This window comes from Leopardus geoffroyi, chromosome D1, assembly GCF_018350155.1.
Source record: "Leopardus geoffroyi isolate Oge1 chromosome D1, O.geoffroyi_Oge1_pat1.0, whole genome shotgun sequence".
Taxonomy (NCBI): domain Eukaryota; kingdom Metazoa; phylum Chordata; class Mammalia; order Carnivora; family Felidae; genus Leopardus; species Leopardus geoffroyi.
In genome coordinates, this window is record NC_059329.1 from 86,046,674 (window position 1) to 86,070,372 (window position 23,699).

Genomic DNA, 23,699 nt, shown 5'->3' on the forward strand with positions numbered 1-23,699 from the left:
ATGCCATAGAGGTTATAACCTGTGTTCTCCGCTAGGATTTTTATGGTTTCAGGTCTGACATTTAGGTCTTTCATCCATTTTGAATTTATTTTTGTGTTTGGTGTCAGAAAGTTGTCCAGTTTCATTCTTTTGCATGTTGTTGTCCAGGCGTCCCAACACCATTTATTGAAGAGACTGTCTTTTTCCCATTGGATATTCTTTCCTGCTTTGTCAAAGATTAATTGACCATGTAATTGTGGATCTATTTCTGGGTTTTCTATTCTGTTCTGTTGATCTATGTGTCCCTTTCTCTGCTAGTACCATACTGTTTTGATCTCTAGAACTTTGTAGTATAACTTGAATTCTGGAATGATGATGTCTCCAGCTTTGCTTTTCTTTTTCAGGTTGCTTTAGCTACTTGGAGTCTTTTGTGGTTCCATAAAAATTTTAGGATTGTTTGTTCTGGTTCTGTGAAAAATACTGTTGGTGTTTTGACAGGGATTGCATTAAATCTTATAGATTCCTTTGGATAGTATAGACATTTCAACTGTATTTGTTCTTCCAATCTATGAGTTTGGAATGTCTTTCCATTTCTTTGTGTCATCTTCCAATTCTTTCATCAGTGTTTTATAGTTTTCAGATAACAGGTCTTTCACCTCTTTGGTTAGATTTATTTGTAGGTATCTTATTGGTTTTGATGCAAGTGTAAATGGCATTGATTCCTTAATTTCTCTTTCTGCTGCTTCATTATTGGTGTATCAAAATGTAACAGATTTCTGTATGTTGATTTGGTATCGTACTGAATTCGTGCATCAGTTCTAGCAGTTTTTTGGTTTGGGTTTTCTGTATAGAATATCATGTCATCTGCAAATAGTGACAGTTTAACTTCTTCCATGCCAGTTTGGATGCCTTTTATTTCTTTTTGTTCTCTGATTTCTGTGGCTAGGACTTCCAGTACTATGTTAAATAACAGTGGATGATAATGGATGTCCCTGTCTTGTTCCTAACAGTACAGTTTTTCCCCATGAAGGATGACATTATAACAATATCTGTTCTCCCAACCTATGACACTGGAATACCTTTTTCTTTGTTTTCTCACCTTCAGTTTCTTTTAGAATATTCTTTCAGAATACAAGTCTTTTACCTGTTGGTTAGTTTTATGCCTAGATATTTTATTCTTTCTGGTGCAATTGTAAATGGGATTGTATTCTTAATTTATCTTTCTGTTGCTTCGTTATTAGTGTATAGAAATACAACAGATTTCTGTATATTGATTTTGTATCCTGTGATTTTACTGAATTCAATTATCAATTCTAGTAGTTTTTGATAGAGACTTTAGGGTTTTCTCTATATAGTATCTTATCATCTGCAAATAAGGTAAGTTTTACTTCTTCCTTATTGATTTGGATGCCTTTTATTTCTTTTTGTTGTCTGATTGCTATGGCTAGGACTTCCAGTACGATGTTGAAGAAAAGTGATGAGAATGGACATCTTTGTCTTACCTTAGAGGAAAAGCTCTCAGTTATTTACCACTGGGTATGATGTTCACTGTGGGTTTTTCATGCATGGTCTTTATTATGTTGAAGTATGTTCTCTCTAAACCTACTTTGCTGAGAGGCTTTTTTTTTTAATGTTTTATTTATTTTTGAGAGAATGCAAGTGGGGGAAGGTCAGAGAGAGGGGTACAGAGGATCCAAAGTGGTTCTGCACTAACAGCAGTGAGCCCAATGTGGAGCTTGAACTCACAAGCTGCAAGATCGTGACCTGAGCCAAAGTCAGACGCTCAACCAACTGAGCCACCCAGGTGCCCCTGCTGAGAATTTTTATCATGAAGAGATGTTGTACTTTGTCAAATGCTTTTTCTGCATCCATTGAAATGATCATATAATCCTTACCCTTTCTTGTATTAACATGATGTATCATGTTGATTATTTGCAAATATTGAACACCCTTGCAATCCAGGAATAAATACCACATGATTTTGGTGCATGATTTTTTAAATGTATTGTTGGATTCAGTTTGCTAATGATTTATTGAGAATTTTTGCATCCATGTTTATCATGTATATTGGCCTGTAGTTCTCTTTTCTGGTGGAGTCTTTATCTGGTTTTGGTATTAGGGTAATCTGGCCTCATAGAATGAATTTGTAAGTTTTCTTCCCTTTTTTGCATCTTTGGAATAGTTTGAGCAGAATACATATCAGAGAAAATCTTCAGAAACGATGACAATACGAGTAATAAAAAGGTAATAAATACATATCTATCAATAACTACTTTGAATGTTACTGGACCACTACTCACTCCAATCATACAACATAGAATGTCATAATGGATAAAACAAAAACAAAAACAAAAACAAAAAACAAAAAACAAGATTGATCTATATGTTGCCTACAAGACACTCATTTTAGACCTAAAAACACCTGCAGATTGAAAGTGAGGGTGTGAAGAATCATTTATAATGCAAATGTGTCTAAAGAAAGCTGTAGTAACAATATTTGTATCAGATAAACTAGACTTTAAAGCAAAGACTGTAAAAAGAGACAAAGAAGAGTATTACATAATCATAAAGGGACAATCCAACAAGAAGATGTAACAATCGTAAATACTTGTGCACCCAACATGGGAGGACCCAAATATATGAAATAATTAATAACAAACATAAAGGAACTGATTGATAATAACACAATACTAATAGGGGGACTTTAACACCCCACTTGCATCAATGGACAGATCATCTAAGCAGAAAAGAAACAAGAAAACAATGGCTTTGAATGACACACTGAACCAGATGGACTTACTAGATATATTCAGAACATTCCATCCTAATACAGCAGAATACACGTTCTTTTCAACTGCACATGGGAGACATTCCCCTGAATAGATCACATGTTAGGTCAGAAATCAGACCTCAGCAAGTATAAAAAGATACAAATCATACCATGCACTTTTTGTGATCACAACTCTGTGAAACTAGAAGTCAACCACAAGAAAAAATTTGGAAAGACCACAAATATTGGAGGTTAAACAACATGCTACTAAACAATAAATGGGTCAACCAGAATATCAAAATAGAAATTAAAAAATACATGGAAACAAAAGAAAATGAAAATACACAATGGTCCAAAACCTTTGGAATGCAGCAAAAGCGGTCCTAAGAGGGATGTATACAGCAATATAGACCTACCTCAAGAAGCAAGAAAAATCTCAGATAAATAATCTAACCTTACACCTAAATGAGCTAGAAAACAAACAACAAATGAAGCCTAAAGCCAGCAGAAGGAAGGTAATAATAAAGATCAGAGCAGACATAAATGATGGAAACTAAAAAAAAATTTTTAAATAAAACAGATCAATGAAACCAGGCACCTGTTATTTGAAAAAATTAATAAAAGTGATAAACCTCTAGCCAGACTTATCAAAAAGAAAAGAGAAAGGACCCAAATAAATAAAGTCACAAATGAGATAGGAGAAATAACAACCAACACCACAGAAATACAAACAATTATAAGATAATGTTGTGAACAACTGTATGCCAACAAATTGAACAACTTGGAACAAATGGATAAATTCCTAGAAGCATATAAACTACCAAAAGTAAAACGGGAAGAAATTGAAAAGATGAGCAAGATCAATATGTAACAAAGAAATTGAATCAGCAATCAAGAAAAAAATCCTAACAAACAACAGTCCAGGGCCAGGTGGCTTCACAGGCAAATTCTACCAAATATTTAAAGAAGAGTTATTTTATTTTAATTTAATTAACTTAAATGTAGGTAGCTATATATGATTAGTGGCTGATCTTGTTAAACAGCACCGTTTTACAACATAAGTCAGTTCTTACCACTACTCTGGCTCAAATCTTCCAATGACTTACAATCTCACTCAGAATAATAAACCCACATTCTAACAGAGATATTATAAGGCCCCAGGGCCCTACATGTACATATGTAATATGATTGCTAGCTACTGCTCTAATCTCTTTGATCTCATTGAGGTTTGGGAAAGAGTAAAGGGAATATCAGGAATGCTTTCCAGGTTTCAGACAATAGAACTAGGATGGTGCCATTTACTGATGTTAAAAAAACATATGTCCAGCAATATTCTTTGGAACATTCTCTGACATGAACACCTTCTATGAACCTGAGCACCTTTTATGAGCCTAACATAATGCTAAACTCCAGGTTTATTGCAGTGAACAAAGCAGCTGTTATTCTTGACCATGTGTAGTGTTTAGTGAGAAAGCACACAAAAAAATTTTTAAAGCCAAGTAAATAAATGTATATGTCATTAGGAGTTGTGATAAGTAATATAAGGAAAAAGAACATTTTCCACAAGTTATATGAGGGGGTAGAGGGATATGCTTTGAGTTGTGTTCAGGTATGGTCTCTCTGAAAAGGAAGCTTTTGAGCTGAGACCTGAAGATAAGGAGGCCATCCTACAAAGGTCAAGAAATATTCTGGAGGAATAGCCAGTGTGTTAAGAAAGGAAAGACTTAGTGTGTTCAAAGGAATTGAAAGATCATGTTGTGAAATAGAGTAATAGAGCTATAAGGAAGATGTGTACTGTGAGATAGGTGAGGTCATATTCTCATAAGAAATTTGTTCATGGGGGACAGAGAAAAAGCAATAATTGGAAGAGATTTAGGAAGCAACAAGTTTTTGTTGTTTTGTTCTATTTTAATGGAAATGAGAAAAATTGAATAGAGAGAGAATCGATGGAGATTAGAAAAGGAAGTAATGGTTTCTATTTGTATGGCATTAGGCAAATTACTAAACAATTTGGCAGAATTCCCAAGCCACTCAAGGCCAGGGATGGGCCATTAAGATGTAGTAACATTTCCTCCACTGGAGGGAAGGAGGGAAAGGAATAAGAAGAGAACAGTGTAGATACAAACAAATAGGTTTGTAGGGTTGGAGTCGGGATCTTGAGTAGTGTTGAAGGTATGGACTGAGGTCTTCTCTTTACTCAGTGAATAATAGGCAGGGTCATCCACTGAGGAACAGTTAGTTACCTGTTAGGAATTTGGGTTAAATGGGGAAGGTTTGAAATGGTTGTTTCATGGACTGGAAGAATACACCAACTAGAGAAGTATCAAATATTTATAGGTCTGTCAGGTTGTGTGACTTTCTTGCACTGTGATAAGATTCCTGGTGCAGGCAGGATTGAAGTTTTGCCAGGTGCAGGCAACAGAAAGAGTTTAAGTATTAAAAAGTAAACATGTGATCGATCACAAAGTCTATGGCTAAGAAAATGAATTGAAGACAACTGCTGTTGATATATGAGGACAAAAGGGACAGTGGACTGGTAGTGGACTTACTAATCTTAATAGTGGGGGTAAATGGACAAAGCAAGTTACTAAGATCAGAAGTGTTGATTGAGAATAAGATGTTTGAATTAGAACTGTAAACCATGTAGTATCTTTAGTTGATAGAGGAAAATGTCCAGGAGCTTGCTAAAGACAGCAGCTTAAAAAGGGGAATGGTTGGAATTGGTTAGATGTAAAAAAGCATGGATATTTGTTTGTTTTGTTTTACCAGAAAGTGAAGGAGGAGGAGTGGTTTGAAAGTAACACTGGAGAACAAAGAGAATACCAATCAAATCTTTCAAATGTTGAGGAAAGGTATATAAACTACAGCTTTATTTGGGCTCAAGTGCCTGTTGCCTTTCAAGAGAAATACTCTTCGGAGGGTGGTGGGGCCGTAGCTTTTATTAAGGTCTACAGCTGATGCTAGTTGCAAAGACTGTAGTAGTGGTTCTAGCAGGTGATTTCTGCAGCAGTGTTTTCTGCATAAGAGAGTTGAGGTGGGCTTAGCATCCAAGATATAATAAAGTGAAAAAGCAGATTTTAGTAATGGGATATATGGTATATAAAATTTTATATAGCCAATCCCAAATTCTTTTCTAATACTAATTCAGGAGATGTCAATTTAGGTTCCAAAATTTTAAGATATGTGGTCAGAGAAGCTCACGAAAGGCTCAAAGTAAATTTCCTTCTAAGACCATTTTAGAAACTCATAATATATGTAGTATGTGAAAGGCTGTGAGAGAAATATCAAAATTAAACAAATATGTACATAGTTCTTATAACCCTGCTTATATTTGTGTATCGGTAAAATATTCTTCACAATGAAAAACATTTTTATCAGCATACTTCTCAATATCCCACATTAGTTTCTCTCAGTAAGAGAAGGAAGGGCTGGTACAGAGAGATGTCAGAGAGGATGTTCATCATAATGTTAACAGTGTTCACTTCTGGGTAGTGGGTTTTGGTATTTTTCCTATTCTTTGTATGTTTTATGGGTGGAATTTAATGCCTTAAATTCTTGGAGTGGGAAAATGGCAAAAACTATATCTAGTGATCAGATCTAAATACTATTCTCCATATGAAGGACTCAAGACTGTTTGGAGAAATGTTTGATTCACAGGAAAGACAAAGAGGGCTGCCTCAGTCAGTAGAGCATCTGACTCTTGATCTCATGGTCATGAGTTCAAGCCCCACATTGGGTGTGGAGCCTACTTTAAAAAAAGAAAAAAAATGTTTTCAATTCAAAGGAAAGATAAGGAGACACCTGTAATGTCTTTTTTATGTTTAGAAGTGCTTAAAGAATGATGAGGTCAGGGCAGGGCATGTCAAAAGGATACAGAAGCCAGCTCAAAGGAGTTCCCACTGGACAAATAGGTAAAATTTTGAGCATCAGAATAAATAACGATAGTAAATGGATTATAACCCATTTAATGAAGCAGGAAGCCATGAGTACATATTGATGCAAATAAATGAATGAATAAATAAGTTATTGAGGAAAAAGATATTTACATAACCAGAGTACCTTCTCACAAAATATTTATTGACTACAAAAGGGAAAGAATAATTATATGGTACAGAAGCCTGACAGACATAACTTTAATCAAGTTAATGTCAGCAGTTATGGGGCAAATTGAAATCATGTATCATCTGATAATATGCGTTGAGAATTCAGGAATGCTGCTGTGGTATTTCTACCAAACATACATAATTTAAATCTAATAATCATAAGGAAATACCAAACAAACCCAAATTGGGAGCATTCTACCAAATACCTGGCCTGTAATCCTCAAAACTGTCAAGACCGTAAGAGTCAAGAAAGTCTAAGGCACTTACAGATTGAAGAAGACTGAAAAGAGACATGATAAGTGAATGCAACATGTGATTTTCAACTGAGTCCTTTGCTATAAAGGATTATATTGGGACAAGTGGCAAAACTTGAATGGGCTCTGAGTGTCAGATGGTAGTAACAATTTCCAAATTATACCAATATCTTAAGTCAGGTGGTTATATTATTGTTATGTAGAAGAATGTTTGTAGGAATCATAACCTAAATAATTAGGAAGTGATGGGTCATCAATGTCAACAACTTATCCTCTAGTGGAGCAGGAAATTTTTTTTTTCTATGTTTGCAATTTTTCTATAAGTTTAAGATTGTTTCAAAATTTAAAAAACAAACGCATATATGTACATATATGTTAATATTTTTAGCAAATTTAGAGAATTTTTAAACTGCTAACAAGTTGAATATCCTAATACAAAATGGGGAAAAGATAACAATGGGATGTTCTTGAAAGAAGAAACAAAAATAGCTAATAAGCCTTACTAATGATCAAAGAAATGTAAACAAAAACCATTTTTCAGCTATCAGATATTTAAAATGATAATACCCTGTGTTAAAGATGATGTGGTTATCACTCATGTTAACTATAGGAGTGTACATTGTTAAAACAATCCTAAGAAAGGATATCAAAAGTTGGAGTGTACATTATCATTGTTGCCATCATCCCATTTCCCATTCTTAAAGAAATAATGATACAAGTTAACAAAGATGTGTGTACAAGAATTCTTACCATAATTTGTGTGTAATACTGAAAATCTGGAGATAACCTAAGAATTGTCAGTATAGATGGGTTGAATAAACTTTGTTATATCCACCTAATGAAGTACCTTGCATGCAAAGTGAGAATAAAAACAAAGTGGGTTAGAAAAAATATAATATATGTAATATATGATACATGTATGTAGAAAGTATTCTGTAAAGATTTGCATCAACAGCCTAACAGTCATGATCTCTGAGTGTTTAAATTATGGGTGATTTTGCCTTTTTTTCTTTTTCTTTTTCTTTTTCTTTTTCTTTTTCTTTTTCTTTTTCTTTTTATAAACCTTGTGAGACAGCATAGTTTAGATAGGGGCCATTTGGTTAGACAATCTGGATTTGAATCCTGAGTCATCCACTTACTAGCTGTATGACATTGTACCAGTTACTTTACTTCTCTGGGCTCACATTTCTTAGGCTTCCATCAGAATAATAATAATAGAAACTACTTCTTAGGATTGTTAAATGAGATAACAAAAATTTACCACTTAGCAAACACTGGCTAGCATAGTAAGGACTTAATGAATCTTGGCTTCCATCCTTGTTATTATTTCTGCTTATATGTTTGAAATTTATTCTAATCAACATTTTTATTAATAGGCCAATCAATAAAGCTATTTCTCCTCTGGTAATGTAACTACTTAAGCAAATATTTTTAATCTGGACAGTCAGCTTTCTTTTCCCTATTATATTCTTTCTTTTGAGAAAACCACATTCGAAAATCAATTCCTCCTTAGAAAAAAGTCTGTGAATGGATAGCAGCCATATTTCTTGTGCCTCCTACACTACTTAGCTCACTCCTGAAAGCTTATTAAAAGACTTGATAACAGAATGCTTCTTGCTACTCACTTGGCAGTTGTAGGTGGTACTGTTGTAGTGGACCCATTCCTTCTTACTTCCTTAAGTGCATACCTTGTTCCATCTCACCATCCCACCTGACTTTCATCCATCCTGTAAGTGGAGCATTACTATGGTATATTGACAACACGGGGATTGATAATAGCTAACAATTACTGAGAACTGATTTTCTCTCAGGTATTAACATATTACTTTTGTTATTTCATTTAATCCTTACAAAATGTCATGAAGTTTATAATATCACCATTTTGAATATGAGGAAATAGACACATCAGGCTTAATTAGTTTATTTAAAGTCATACAGGGACTCAATCTCAAGGGACTCCAAATAGCTAAAGCAATCTTGCAAAAGAACAAGGTTGGAGGTCTTATACTTCCTGACTTCAAAAAGTTTTACAAAGCTACAGTAATCAAAGCAGTGTGGTTTGGTACTGTCATAAAGGCAGATATTTAGGCCAATAGAATATAATAAAGGACCCAAAAGTAAACCCTGGCCTACATGGTCAAACAATCATCAACCAGAGTGCTAAGACCATCTAAGAGGAAAGAGCAGTCTTCAAGAAATGGTATTGGGAAAACTGGATATCCACATGCAAAAGAATGAAGATGCACCCTTATCTTATACTCTATATAAAAATTAACTCAAAATGGACTAAAGTCCTATCCATAAGACCACACACTATACACGTTTTAAAAGAAAACAAAGGCAGAAATCTTCATGACATTGTATTTGAAAGTTATTTCTTGGATATAGCACCAAAAGCACAGGCAAAAAAAAAAAAAAAAAAAAAAAAAGCAAAAATAGACAAATGGGACTACTTCAAACTTAAACACTTCTGTGCATCCAAAGACACAATTACCTCAGCAAAAGGGCAGCCTAAGTAATGGGAGAAAATCTTTTATCTGATAAGGAATTAATATGCAGAATATATAAAGAACTACAACTCAACAACAAATAGCCTGATTAGAATCTGGGCAAAGGACTTGAACAGACATTTCTCCAGAGATAAATACAAATGGCTAACACAGTCTCACCCTCCACAGTGACTTTTTTGTACTTTCTCTTTTTTTATACAAACCTGTAATATACTTACCAGTCTTTATTCTTAGCTTATGACCTTTCACTGAGAAAACAGATAAAACCAGCAGAGACAACTATTACTACATTTGCCACCCATCAGCATCTGTACCAACAGAATACTGTCTTTCCCCACGTTACCATAGGTGAACTACTCATTAAACTTTTTTTTTTTTTTAAGCAAACTCTATACCCAATGTGGAGCTTGAACTCACAACCCTGAGATTAAGAGATACAGTACCGACTGAGCCAGCCAGGCACCCCAATAAGTGAAATATTTAAACACCTATACTAAAGGCCTATTGAAGTTTGAGGTCATGAATTTACAGTGAGACCAGTCCACTTAGATGGGGCCACATCTCCCACCACTTTTAGCTGTAATGAGGCAAATGTGGAGTGGGCAGAGAGTTAAATTTAGCCTAACAGTTTTGCTGAGCAAGTGAGACAAAGCAAGAAAAGAGCAAGGAAGTAGGGACAAGGTTTGATCATGGATCAAGATGGTTAAATAGTTGAAAGAGTGTATCAAGGGGAGTGAGTGACGAGGTGGTGGGCAATGGTATGGAGGTTTCAGTGTGGTCAAAAGATTACATATGGACTCTAGGGAAGATAGGAAGTGGTGGTTGTGGGGAGGAGAGAGCACGAACTGAGATTAAATAGGTATAGCAGTTATTGATAATGGCAAGGTCTAAGGTATGATCATAAGAGTGAGCACCATAGGGGCACCTGTGTGGCTCAGTTGTTTGAGTGTCCGACTCTTGATCTCAGCTCAAGTGTTGATTTCAGGGTCATGAGTTTAAACAGAACCCCTGCTTGCTCACAGACCTCATCCCCTAGGATGTCACTCTAGCAATTCTTCCATCTCTCTCCTGTACCATTAACTTTTCCTTTCTACTGGATGCATTCTATAATATATAAACATACTCTTATCTCTTCCTTTTAAGAAACTAAAAACATCTCCCATCCCACTTCCTCTGCCAGCTACTATTCTATTTTTCTGCACCAGAACTCCTTGAGTTTTCTAATATTTGGTATCTCCAATTCCTTCCCTTACATTTTCACTTAAAACCAATTAGCCTAATTTCCAATTAGGCTTACACCAACATCATTCCAGTAAAGCTGTTATAACAGTTCAAGCCCCGTGTTGGACTCTGCTCTAGGCATGAAGCCTACTTAAAAACAAACAAACAAACAAAAAAAAAGAGTGAGCACCATAGGTAGGATGGAGATAAGATAATTGGGAGAGAAGTGATCAAGAAACTGAAAGGCCAGCATGTTCGAAAGATAATTAATGACCCAGAGTTGGAGAGATGACAGAAACAATGATGGGTAGTAGGAGACATAATCTAATGACTTATTTACATTAGTAAGTAAAGGAAATCAGAGTAGTTGAACTGAATTATTTTTCATGAAACACCATAACCTCTCTCAACTAGAGATAGTATCTCTATCTGACAGTGGATTATTTGGCCTGTGCATGCAATTCTTGCATCCTCATGTTCTTAGTATTTTCCCAGCTATGACTCAGAGGTCTGTGCTAGTCATTTCTCTCCTTGCATTTCTAGCCTCTATATGTTCTACTCTTAGTTAAGTATTCATGGTGAAGAGAATCAAACTCAGTGTTGTTAGGTTGAAAAGCATCAGAAAAGGAAAATCAGTGACAGTCTTCAGGGTAGTAGTAATGGAATTTTTAACTTGAAAATTAGTTGTGAATAGACTTCACAGTCTAGATAGTCACATGCAAATTATATGCTAATATAACTTTAGCTCAGCAAACCATTTTACACAATTAGTTGAGACATTTGATATTGCACCTACTGCCCTGTGAGTATATCTTACTGTTTGTCATAAATGAATATTTGAAATATATGTATAAATAGAATTTTGGTAATACAAGTCATATTTTCTGAATGATCTGCATCATAATATCAAAAATCTTCACTTTAAATTAATCCTAATTGGGAGTGATAACAGTTTTTCTTCCTAAGTATTTCTTTCAAGTGGCTAAACCAATATTTAAATGCACCAAAAGTTGTTATTTTTTAAAATCCAGCAATTAAGCATTTTAATGAGAAAAATCAGTCTTAAGAAAAAGAAAAATCATTCTTGAGCCATTAATTTTAAATTAGGAAGGACAAGAGAAATTATCTAGTGCAACTCTGTCATATGAGAAAATTTTGAGGCCCAGAACAGAAAAATTAAATACTTTGCCTCATTATCACCCATTTAGCTATAATTGCTGATATAGACCTAGAACTCAGATCTTGATATTTATTCCATATATACATAATTTTATTGTTATAATCTATCTTTTCACAAATAAAATCTTGTCTTTTGTTATCCAAGCTTTTTTGTTGTTGTTACATTTATTCTTTGATTACATTGAGACTTTTGTAAGTATTGCTTTGTTCATTCTTTGAGAAACTATAAGGTACTTAACTGCTCTTTATTATCTGCTTGATTTCTTTTCTAGATATACTATATCTATACCTACAGCTAGCTATATTACAGCAGATTGTTTTTATCTTTCTTAATGAGATTGACAAAATTACTTTTCATGGAAAAACCATTACCATTTGTTGATAGAAATTGAAGTTCTCTGGTACAAATGTCTATCAGACCTGTTGCTGAAAATTGGGGCAGGAGGAGAAGTGATAGGTACAAAAGTCTCATTTTTTCCTATCAATTTAAAAAAGATGTAGAACTTGGTCATCAAAATATAGATTTACATTTTGTGTCATTGGACCCCTTTTATACATGTTTAATATTAATATAAGAAATAAACTATAAAAAACATGGTAATTAAAGCGGGTATATGGAACAATTTTATTTTTTTAACTCAAAAAAATTTTAAATGCTTGGTATTTTAAAGATAAAAATTAAAGTTCTAATAATTGTTTTTATATTCTTTATATGTTATAGTTTTAAAGAGAAATTGTGGTATCAAGTTAGATCATTTTACCATAAAAGTTGTTGAAAATTAAGAAAATTGGTTAAAATAATACGCATGATTTGAAATGTGCTGTCTTTGGGACATGTTTTAAATACTTTGATAAGCTAACCTTTGTTAAATGCCTGGAAACATTAATAAGGAGGACAGGGACATATTTGTAACTAGATTTCCTTCTGCCAACTCCTGGTTTATAAGTTACTCTACTGCTAAAAAGCAACAAAAAAAGACAATAGCCTCAAAATTAAAGGGGTTTAACTTAAAAAAAAATTTTAGATGACAATAGAAGATATTTTTATCAGTAAAAAAGATTATTATAAGTATTGCTGACAAGGAAATGTATCTCATGGAGATTAATAATACTTAGTAATATTTTAATATCAATACCATATAAACTAGTTCAATTTTAAATGCTGTAACCCATGCATCATAAATGAATATTATCAATTTATATACCTAAATGTATTGTCTTTTTCCCGTTTAATTTTGTTATCAGAACATTTATTGTCCTAGAAATCTAATTAGTTTGGGGAAATTTATTGCTTGTAAAGTTCTGAGCATTGTTGGTGATTGGATTGTTTTATGTTAGTGATAAATAAGGAAAGTGATTAAGATATATTCGCTGTATGTCTTTGTTTTTGTTCTGATATCAAATCTCTCCACCACTTTTGAAGAGAATCTTAGCTTTACTATGGTTACTATCAGAATGGGAGAATATGAAATAAATAATTGATTGTATTGGTTGAATAGTGGCAACAAAAAACTAAGAAGTAATTTATGTATGTGGTGGTTTCTAAAGTACCTCACATAGTAAATTTACTACCATGCACTTAAGACAAATTTTATTATTGAACAATTTGGGGTAGAAGGAAAAATGTTTAAGAAACTTTTTGTAATATATGAAATAATAATGATCTTGGGTAGATTCATTATTGGTGGATTAGAATGAACTGGCTATATTCTTGATCCACCCTCCTTTAACCCATATTGACATTCATCAAATGGTTGGCTGAAATTCATTTCATAATCTGGGACCTTGGAACAGAGTTTACCCCTTGTGCAAATCTAATTGACCCAGATAGGAATTGATTATGCCGGAATTCAAACAGCAGCACTGTATTCTGAAAGTTGAGCTACCCAGGACAAATATGTTACTTATTTATTCATATATATTTATGTACTTATATATACATAAGTATCCATATATTTATCAAATAGCCGCATCACCGTCTTTACAGAATTTCATTTTTCATAGACACATTTATAGACTCATGAAACTGGAAAAATGTGACCATGTGATCCAATGTTTCTTCATTCAAAATGGAGATATATGAGAAATAACCATACTGCCAAAGCCTTCAACTGGAGCCATATTTGTTTTGCATATAACAGCATTCTTTTTTTTTAATAATCTTTTTTAATGTTTATTTATATTTGAGAGATAGAGACAGTGTGAAGAGGGGAGGGCAGAGAAAGAGGGAAACAGAATCTGAAACAAGCTCCAGCCTCTGAGCTGTCAGCGCGGAGACCGATGTGGCTCACACTTCATGAACTGCAAGATCATGACCTGAGCCAAAGTCAGACACTTAACCAACTGAGCCACCCAGGCGACCTGCATATAACAGCATTCTTTTCTCTTGGTTTTCTTTCTTTTTCTTTCTTTCTTTCTTTCTTTCTTTCTTTCTTTCTTTTTTGTTAGTTGCTTTTGGGCTAGATGTTGCTGTTCAATAAAATATTTGCAGAGATGTGCATATATTTTTATTGAACAACCTACCATTGATTTTGCACACTAAGTAATCTGCTACTTTTCCTAACTTCTTATGTTCTTTATTATTGCATGTGTGCTTCAAATTATATTTCATTTTTTCTTTAGGTCATTTATTCTGCATATGTGATTGCTTTACTTAGGATCATGGTAGAGCAAATACTTTTGTATTTTTAAGGTCACCCACAGCTTTTACAGCATTAGTTACTGAAACAGCTTGGAAAACATTTGTAAAAAAAAGTTTTAAGTAAGCTCTGTGCCTAACGTGAGGTTTGAACACACAACCCCAAGATCATGAGTCTTATGCTGTACCAACTAAGCCTACCGGGCTCCCCATTTTTCTAAAATATTTTAAAACAGTAACGTTAATGCTAATATTCATGTGAAAGATAATGTCTTCTTAAATTTATACATTTATTTTATTGATTTCATTTTACAAAGTAGAAATTATATTCATCTTCATATGTCTTAGAAGATCAAATTTTTAAATTACTATTATTTTAGCAGTTTGTTCTAAGAAAATTAAAACTTTTCTGGAAGATGAGTTCAGGTGATCAGGACATTGATTCAGGTGTACTTGGCATAGCAGTTCATTATGTGTTAATTACCCATGATTACTCCTGAAAAGCTATAGTGGCTTCATCTTTTAGGTTGCTTCATTAAATCATTAATTTTCTTGGAGGTAACTAAGCTTGACATAATTAAGACATCTCAGTCTCCACAGATTTTTATTTTCCCATGATGTCAAGAACACTGAGCTAGTTAATATAAGGCATTGTAACGTATTCGCTGGATGTACTGACTTTATATTTTTAAATTATTTATACTATTTGGGTTAATTTTATATTATATTTTAGTAGTCTCATAAATTTTAATTACTTCCTCCATGTTGTAGCTTAGATTTTTGAATTGTATGTGTAATATGTCCATTTCTGTATTTGAACCACTTCTTACCAACAGTTCTTTGACCCATGGCTACATAAAGCTGCTTCAGTTTATCCAGAACATCATATATGAGGAAGGATTTGATGGATCCAATCCCCAGGTATTGAGTACCTTCAAAGTTTTTTATAATCATCTATGTAATGTTGTTTTTAAACTCTCTGGGGGTAATCCAGAAGGTTTTAGAATAATTAACAGTGAACAAGCTGTTTCCAAGCACAGAAGATGTAAATAAGCAGGGCACAGGCAGCCTTTGTTTGATTTTTGATGTGTAGAGTTTTAGCTAAGTTCTCAGTGGATGCACGAAAGACATATACATACATTGTCAACATAAATTATTTTTAAATATATATTTGTGGCACCTGGAATAACTAAACTGCTGCATTTTGAAAACTACTCCTAAATCTGCAAGACGTGTACTTTTGTATCTAAATTTTTTTTAACTTAAAGAGTCCCAAGTATGTTCTATGCTGTCAGTACAGAGTCCAACACAGGACTCAATCCCATCATGCACCACGAGATCATGACCTGAGCTGAAACCAAGAGTCAGATGCTTAACTGAGTCACCCAGATGCCCCTCTTATCAAAATTTTTTATATTTCTGTCATTCAGTCCTTAATTGAATAACCTGGTGAGTAAGAATTATTTTAAGATTTTATTTCTTGTTATATCATGCTTTAGGTTATTTCACTGAATAAAAACTGCATTTTTTATTTGCTATATTAAAATATTTTATAACTTAATTATTTCTCTGTAACTCTGTTTTTAAGAACGCAAGTTTTTAAATTCCCACTATTAAAGATTCCAAATTCCCACTATTAAAGATGTTCTGGTTAGTTTAACTTGAACAAAATGAGAGAAATTTTATTTCCAGTTATAATGCCATTTAGAAATCTTTCTCGGTGATTTTAATTGCTAAAGCTGCTAAAGATTTTCAGTTCATGTATATTATTTCAGCAGAATTATTTGCAGAGCACCATTATTTTTATTGAAGAAAGTAAAGAATCCAAAAGTCTTATTTTTGGCATTATCAACTACATTTGCTCTTAATCCATAAATTTTTAAGTATTCTTGTAAACTTTACTGGTATATTTAATGTTTTTTCCACAGCAATGTTAATAAATTTTAAATTTGTTTTGATCATCAGTTTAATACAAAGTTGAAAATACTATATGTGTGGTGAAGTATATACATTTATTTATAGATAGCTTTTCACGTGTGTTACAGTTTTTGTGATGGTCCTTGGTTTTTAATACAGTTTTATTTTGTTCATTGTTGCTCCGTTTTTGGTCCTAGCTAAGATTTATGGGCACTATGTCCTCCCTTTGGTGGCATTGTCCATCTGGAGAGGTAAATTGCTCCCTGACAGACACCTCTCCCTATGTGCTGTGGTTACTATGGAAACAGACATGTCATAACAGTTCCTATGATACAGTGTGCAGAGCTCCTGTTCTTGCAGGATGATGACACATCTTCTAAGAGCAAGAAATTTTATAAAATACAAAAAATCAAAGGCAATAACAAAGATACACACATACTTGCTTGTATATGTATATATACATATGTACACATATTTATATATATGTACACATACCCATCCATCCAAAGGACCCTTGATAAGTAAGCTATTATTAGAATGGAATGAAATGTTTGTTTTCTTAGTTGTTTGAGTATTATAAATACCACCATTTTCAATAAATAGTATTTTATTTGATGAAAGCCGATAAACTGAACTGGTTTGTCTCTGAACCAGAATTCTACAACTACTGACTTTTATAAAGGTTAAAAGGGTTGAGGTAAGCATTTATATGCTGAATACCAAGAACGCTGAAAAAGTTTACAACATACCGATAAGTTATAAAATATATTTCCAATTTTATTGGAATTAAAATATATCTACTAAATTTCCATATTGTTACATTTTAGAGTGTATCATTTGCTAAGTTACCTCAACTATATTTCTGTCTCAGAAACTTTAGATGAGTTCAAGAAGCCACAAAAATTCATCTATCGAGCACTGCTCCAAAAATCTTATTCCAGAGTCAAAATAATGTTCTGATACTAAAATAAATTCTTTTTAAAAGGAAATTTTCATCTTACTTTCTGTATCACTACATTTTCAAATAAACTTACATTTTCAAATAAACTAACTTAATTTGAGATAGGCTATAAGGAATTGAGTATTATAGAATACTGTATAATAACTTTGTAGTAAGTAAAGTAGCTCATCTGCAAAGATATTTGGAGTGGAGATGTTTACAAATTGCTGTCCTAATTTCATTTAAGTTATGATTTTTAAATATCTAAGAAATATACAATAAAAATGAAGTTTGAAAATTGATTTCACTTAGATATCCAGATTAAATATTTTAGATGTTCTCATTGGAATGAATTTAATATTTATTATTCAGCTTTCAACAAAAGTTTATTTTTTAGTTTGATTAGACCTCAATAAATTATATTAAAAATTTTTTGATTATGCCTCACAGTGTGCCCCATTATTATATGGCATAGCAAAGGAATTATATGCCTAAAATTACACAGGAAATTTGTGAATCAGCCTTTGCTTTTGCACTTACTATTATATTTTTAAAAATATAAATGTATTCCCAAGTCACCTAGGTGGCTCAGTTGGTTGAATGCCCAACTTCAGCTCAGGTCATGATCTTGTGGTTTGGGAGTTCGAGCCCTGCGTCAGGTTTTGTGCTGACAGCTCAGAGCCTGAAACCTGCTTTGGATTCTGTGTCTCCCTCTCTCTCTGCCCCTCCCTGACACTCTGTCTCTCTCTATCTCTCTATCAAAAATAAATAAACATTAAAAAAATTTGTTTAAATATATAAATGTATTCCCTATGTTGAAGTATCATGCTCAAATATGTTCTGATGTGGTGAGTACCTACCTCACTTAAATATCTTTTTCATTCTTTGGCTTAATATTGTCATTCTTTATACACACACACACACACACATATGTATATGTGTGTGTGTGTGTGTGTGTGTGTGTATACATATATATATATACATATATATATACACGTATATATGTATGTGTGTATGTGTATCAGCATATCTGTCATAGTCACTAAACTTCTACGGTTCTCCTGCTTCTGCACCTATCATCATTTTTGTTATAAACTTTTAGCAGATGCTTTTTGATACGATAGTTGGTAATGGTGACTGGGTTAAAATACAGCTGACCTTTAGTTTCTGAAATATTGGTAGGGAAAACTGTATAATGCTGCTCTCCTTCTACCTTCAGATTTTGTTTTAATACCTAGATTTTGGGAGCAGGTTTGTCTCTCCATTTTTCTAGATTGCTTTTTCTGTTGCAAATCTAATTTAAGCTACAGTTCAAGAGAAAACAAGTTTGGGATGACAAAATGAAGCTTAATCTTGCCATTTTACTTAAATTCTGAGTTTCTAAGTAATACAGTAAAAGGGATAACCTATAATTTCACAGATATCTTACACAAATTCATCAAAATGCATTTAGACTTCTAATACATACATGCCCTGGTACATATTATTACTTCACTTCATTCAAGTAATGCAGAAATAAAAAAAGAAAACAATTTTTATGGACTGCCAATGATCATAATATGTATCTCAAGGGTTGCCTATCATAACCTTAATACAACCAGAAAAGAAAACTGGACTAGCTGCCTTGATAGTATCATCACGTTTCAGGTCTTTGGAGTCAGGAAGAATTTTTCAAATGTGCTTAAACTAAATTCCTTTTTCTGTAATCACATTTTAATAGCTTTATCCAGGCCCTTTATATATCATGTCCCTTTATATATTTTAAAGGATTGTGTGATCTCATAAAACAATTTTTTATTGTAGAGATGAGAGAACTAATGCCTAAGTAGTGTTGTGTCTTGCTCAGAATCACATCTTCTTAGTTGCACAGTCCAGACTGTGAATCTATCTTACCCATCTTACTGATTACTGTCCCCTTCTGTTTTTCCTCTTCTAACTTTTCAGTGTTTTATTCATTTCCCTACTTTCCTTTGTTAATAAATTCTCAAAAATACACAAACTCAATTTTCATGTGTAATATCAGAGAGATAGTAGTTGATTAATACATTTTATTAGTTAAATAAATTTTATTCATTTGTTATAACAATAACAAGCAATATGTTGTAGGATCTGACTTCATCAAAAAACACACTCAAATGACACATGTTCCAAATTTTTGATTTAAGGGAGAAAATGTATTTTCCCCATTAGAATTGTAATGATAAGTTTCCAATTATCTCCATGCACCAGGTTTTGCTAATGTCTCCTTCCTTTGCCCAGAAATTTTGTCAGATTGCTAAAGAAAGCATTTATAGGGGTGCCTGGGTGGCTTGGTTGAGGTTCCAACTTGGGCTGAGGTCATGATCTCATGGGTGGCTGGTGAGTTCGAGCCCTCATTGGGCTCTGTGCTGACAGCTCAGAGCTTGGAGCCTGCTTTGGATTCTGTGTCTCCCTCTCTCTCTGCCCCTCCCCCACTCGTGCTCTGTCTCTCTCTTTCAAAAAACAAATAAAACATTTTAAAAAATAAAAAAAAATTTTAAATACAAAATAAAGAAAGCATTTATAAAACATTTGTTTGGTTAGGATAACACAAACAGTAGAATTTGTTATAAATACATCTCTGGCAAATGCTTATTGATAATCAGTGTAGGTTTTGTTTAATGGTTTTTAAATGCTCTTTTCCCAAGAAATATCAGTCATCATTATGACCTTAATATCAGTAGTCTTGAGTTCCAAATGTTCATTTGTTCAATTTGGATAAGTATTGAACTGAATTATTTTGTAAAAATACCTTCAAGAAGAATAAGTAAAAGCAAATATAAGGTATAAAAGCAAAACACACATTTTTAAACTTCTTTCAAACAAAATATCAGGCATTGGACATAATAGCACTAAATGAAAAATGCTGAGCAAGTTATAGTTTATTGAAAGACTTGTAGAATTTTAGAATACTAAGAATGGTTTCTAAGTATTCTAGTTTAGATGTTCTTTATTGCTTACTGATTTTTTAATGTATTATTTCAGCTGTTGCAAACATAATTCGTAAAGTGGTCACTTAAAATTTAGAAACTTGAGGCTTTTGATACTCTTCAAATTTTCCAAAAGTGAGAAAAAAACAGCTATTTTTTAATACTCTTGCAATATAGAAGATTTCCTTTATATTGCCGTATATTAACTATACATAAAGCTTTTTACCATCTCTACTATCTCCCTGCTATGTTATAAATTTCAAAAACTGGCAAATAGAACTAAAGGAGGTATCCTATTTGTTAATAAAACTTAATGTGTTTGTCTCCCCCCTCAACCCGACACACGCATTTCTTTAGAAAAAACAGAAAAACATTTTAAGAATAGGAATCCAGAATCTTGGTTCACCTTTGTGGGGGGATGACATCTGCTGTACGGAAAATGGCAACAGTCACAGTCTTACGAAGTTCCTGTATGTCCTCCGTGGTCTTCTGCGAACCTCTCTTTCAGCTTGTATGATCACAATGCCAACACATCTTATCCAGGTAAGAATCTTTCCAAAACTCCTTTCCCCTAATTAGTGCTACATAATGAAGAGCAACATATAAACACTCGGATTCTGAGTCTGATAAATTATTTTCATATGCCATTTAAGTAGAACAGATTTCAGGAATGCCAGAGAGCAAAATGTCCTTTACTTTAGATTGTTAAATTGTTGTGTATTTGTAGTTTTAATATACAGTGAGTATATGGTAAGTCTATCTTTAATAATATTATTTTTTTTCTTTGATTTCTTGTAAATGCATAATACATTGTGTTATGTGCTTGATTTTTTACTGATATCTTTTCATTAATCATTAGATTAATCATAAAGATCTAAGATATGGATATAGATCTTGAAGAAATATTTGCACACCCATATTCATAGCAGCATTATTTACAATAGCTAAAATGTGGAACCAATCTGAGTATTCATTAACAGATGAACTTGATAAGATATGGCCTATATTGCAATGGAATATTACCCAGCCTTGAAAAGGAAGGAAATTATGAGGTGCCTCGTTGGCTCGCTCAGTCAGTTAAGTGGCTGACTTGAGCTCAGGCATGGGTTCAAGCCCCGCATCGGGCTCTGTGCTGACAGCTCAGAGCCTGGAGACTGCTTCAGATTCTGTCTGTCTGTCTGTCTCTCTTTCTCTCTCTCTCTCTCTCTCTCTCTGCCCTCCCTCAGCTCGTGCTCTGTCTCTTTCAAAAAATGAATAAAAATGTTAAAAATTTTTAATAAAAAAAGAAAAGGAAGGACATTCTAACATACGCTGCAACACTGATGAATCTGAGGACATGATCCTAAGTGAAATAAGTCAGTCACAAAAAGACAAATACTGTGATTCCATTTATACGAAGTACTTAAAGTAGTAAAAATCATAGAAACGGAAGGTAGTATGGTGGCTGCCCTGGGCTGAGGGAGAGGGAATGGCAAGTTACTTAATAGGTACAAAGTTTCTGAAAATAATTGTTGGTGGTAGTGGCACAACATCATGAATGTACTTAATAACACGGAATTATACATTTAAAAATGGTTAAAATGGTAAATTCTATGTTATATATATTTTGCCACATTCAAAATTTTGAGGAAAAAAAGAAAAGGGGCACCTGGGTGACTCAGTCAGTTAAGCCTCCGACTCTTGATTTCGGCTCGGGTTGTGATCTCGCAGTTCGTGAGTTTGAGCCGCATGTTGGGCTCTGTGCTGACAGCCGGGAGCCTGCTTGGGATTCTGTCTCCCCTTCTCTCTGCCCCTCCCCTGCTTGTGTGCACTCTCTCTCTCTCAAAATAAATTAACACTAAAAAAATGTAAAAGGAAAAGAAAAGACAAACACTGATCTAAATAGGACATGTCCTTTTCTTCCCTTGCTGTTTCTATGTGTAAACCTCCTGAAACAACACTCTTAGGGAAAAAGGTCCATCTCCCCAGACAGAAAAAGAGGGATTTTTGCAAGATTTGCCTCATCAGCTCAAAAAGTCCTTTTCTTAAGAGTGTTCAAGAGGCTGGGGAACCTGGCTGGGTCAGTCAGAAGAGCATGCAACTCTTGATCTCACGGTCATGAGTTCAGGCCCCACACTGGATATAGAGATTCGTTAAATAAATAAAACTTAATTTTTTTTTTTTTATAAAAAGAGTATTCAAGAAGCAAGTTTGGGACAATTTTCATCATTGTTGTTATTTTATATGTAATAGAGAAAGTACAATTACATTGTATATTTTTCCACAGTATTTATTATTAAATATATTTCTATAACAAACACAATACTAGAAATAATAAAACTAAAAAAAAATCACCTGCAGTGAATGAAATCTGAAAGTCAAAATAAGCTAAATCACTGAAATCATCTTTTCTAATGTACATACACTAAATTAACACTTTGATATAGAATGACTTTCGTAGCAGAATAATGTTGAGCTTTGTTTTCCTTTACTTCTCTAGGAAGTCTCAATAATAATAATGATAGCACTAACAAATACAAAATACTTAAAGTCAAGATCTTAAAGTTCTTATAAAATCCTTACATAACTACTGTTGTAATCTACATTTTACATGTAAGGAAACTGAGATACAGAGAAGTTAAGAAACTAGATCAGTGTTTAATACCTGAGAAACCATGGTTTGAACCCAGAAAACTGGGTTCCAGCACCTCATACTAGAATACGTAGCACGTTTTTATTCTGGAACTCATTCTCTCAAAGCTAGTAGTTCTCATATCTTTTATCTTGGAGTTAGAAAGGACGTGGGGCTCACCTGAGCTAGGCTCCTGCCTTCGGCTGAGTAAAGTAGTATCCCAAGTGAAATGACCTGTTCAAGCAAATCACAGAAACAAAGACTATCCTTGGTGAGATTTCATGGATCTATGCAAACTCTACATTTGATTAAGCTAACAGGAATAAACACTGACAGAAATTAAATCAAATTAACAGAAATAAAAGATAGAATTGAAATTTGAAGTTCACCAAGGAGATAAAGAAATGCCATTTAAAATAAATTAATAAACATTAATTAAATTAACAGAAATATAAGATATAATAGAAATTTTGAGTTCACCAAGGAGATAAAGGAATGCCATTTTAAGATGCTGTATCTAAACATACTGTATAAGGGTTAAAGCTGAGACATTGTTTAAGGGCTATTAAGTTTGTAAAGCACCATATTCCTTCCTGCACAAGTAGAGAGAGGAGTATGATTGACAGCAT

The 23,699-nt window shown here is 33.4% G+C and overlaps 1 protein-coding gene across 5 annotated transcripts in view; it reads left to right on the forward strand.

Annotated features, from left to right (window-relative positions):
- ELP4 (elongator acetyltransferase complex subunit 4) overlaps positions 1–23,699 on the forward strand; it is a 251,191-nt gene that overhangs the window by 73,005 nt on the left and 154,487 nt on the right. For 3 of the 5 annotated variants that reach the window (XM_045484854.1, XM_045484858.1, XM_045484857.1), the window contains 2 exons: positions 15,491–15,578; positions 20,817–21,002. In XM_045484854.1, the coding sequence (XP_045340810.1) occupies positions 15,491–15,578; positions 20,817–21,002 (274 nt within the window). The remainder of the gene's footprint in view (positions 1–15,490; positions 15,579–20,816; positions 21,003–23,699) is intronic. The other 2 variants (XM_045484856.1, XM_045484859.1) reach the window with 1 other exon arrangement.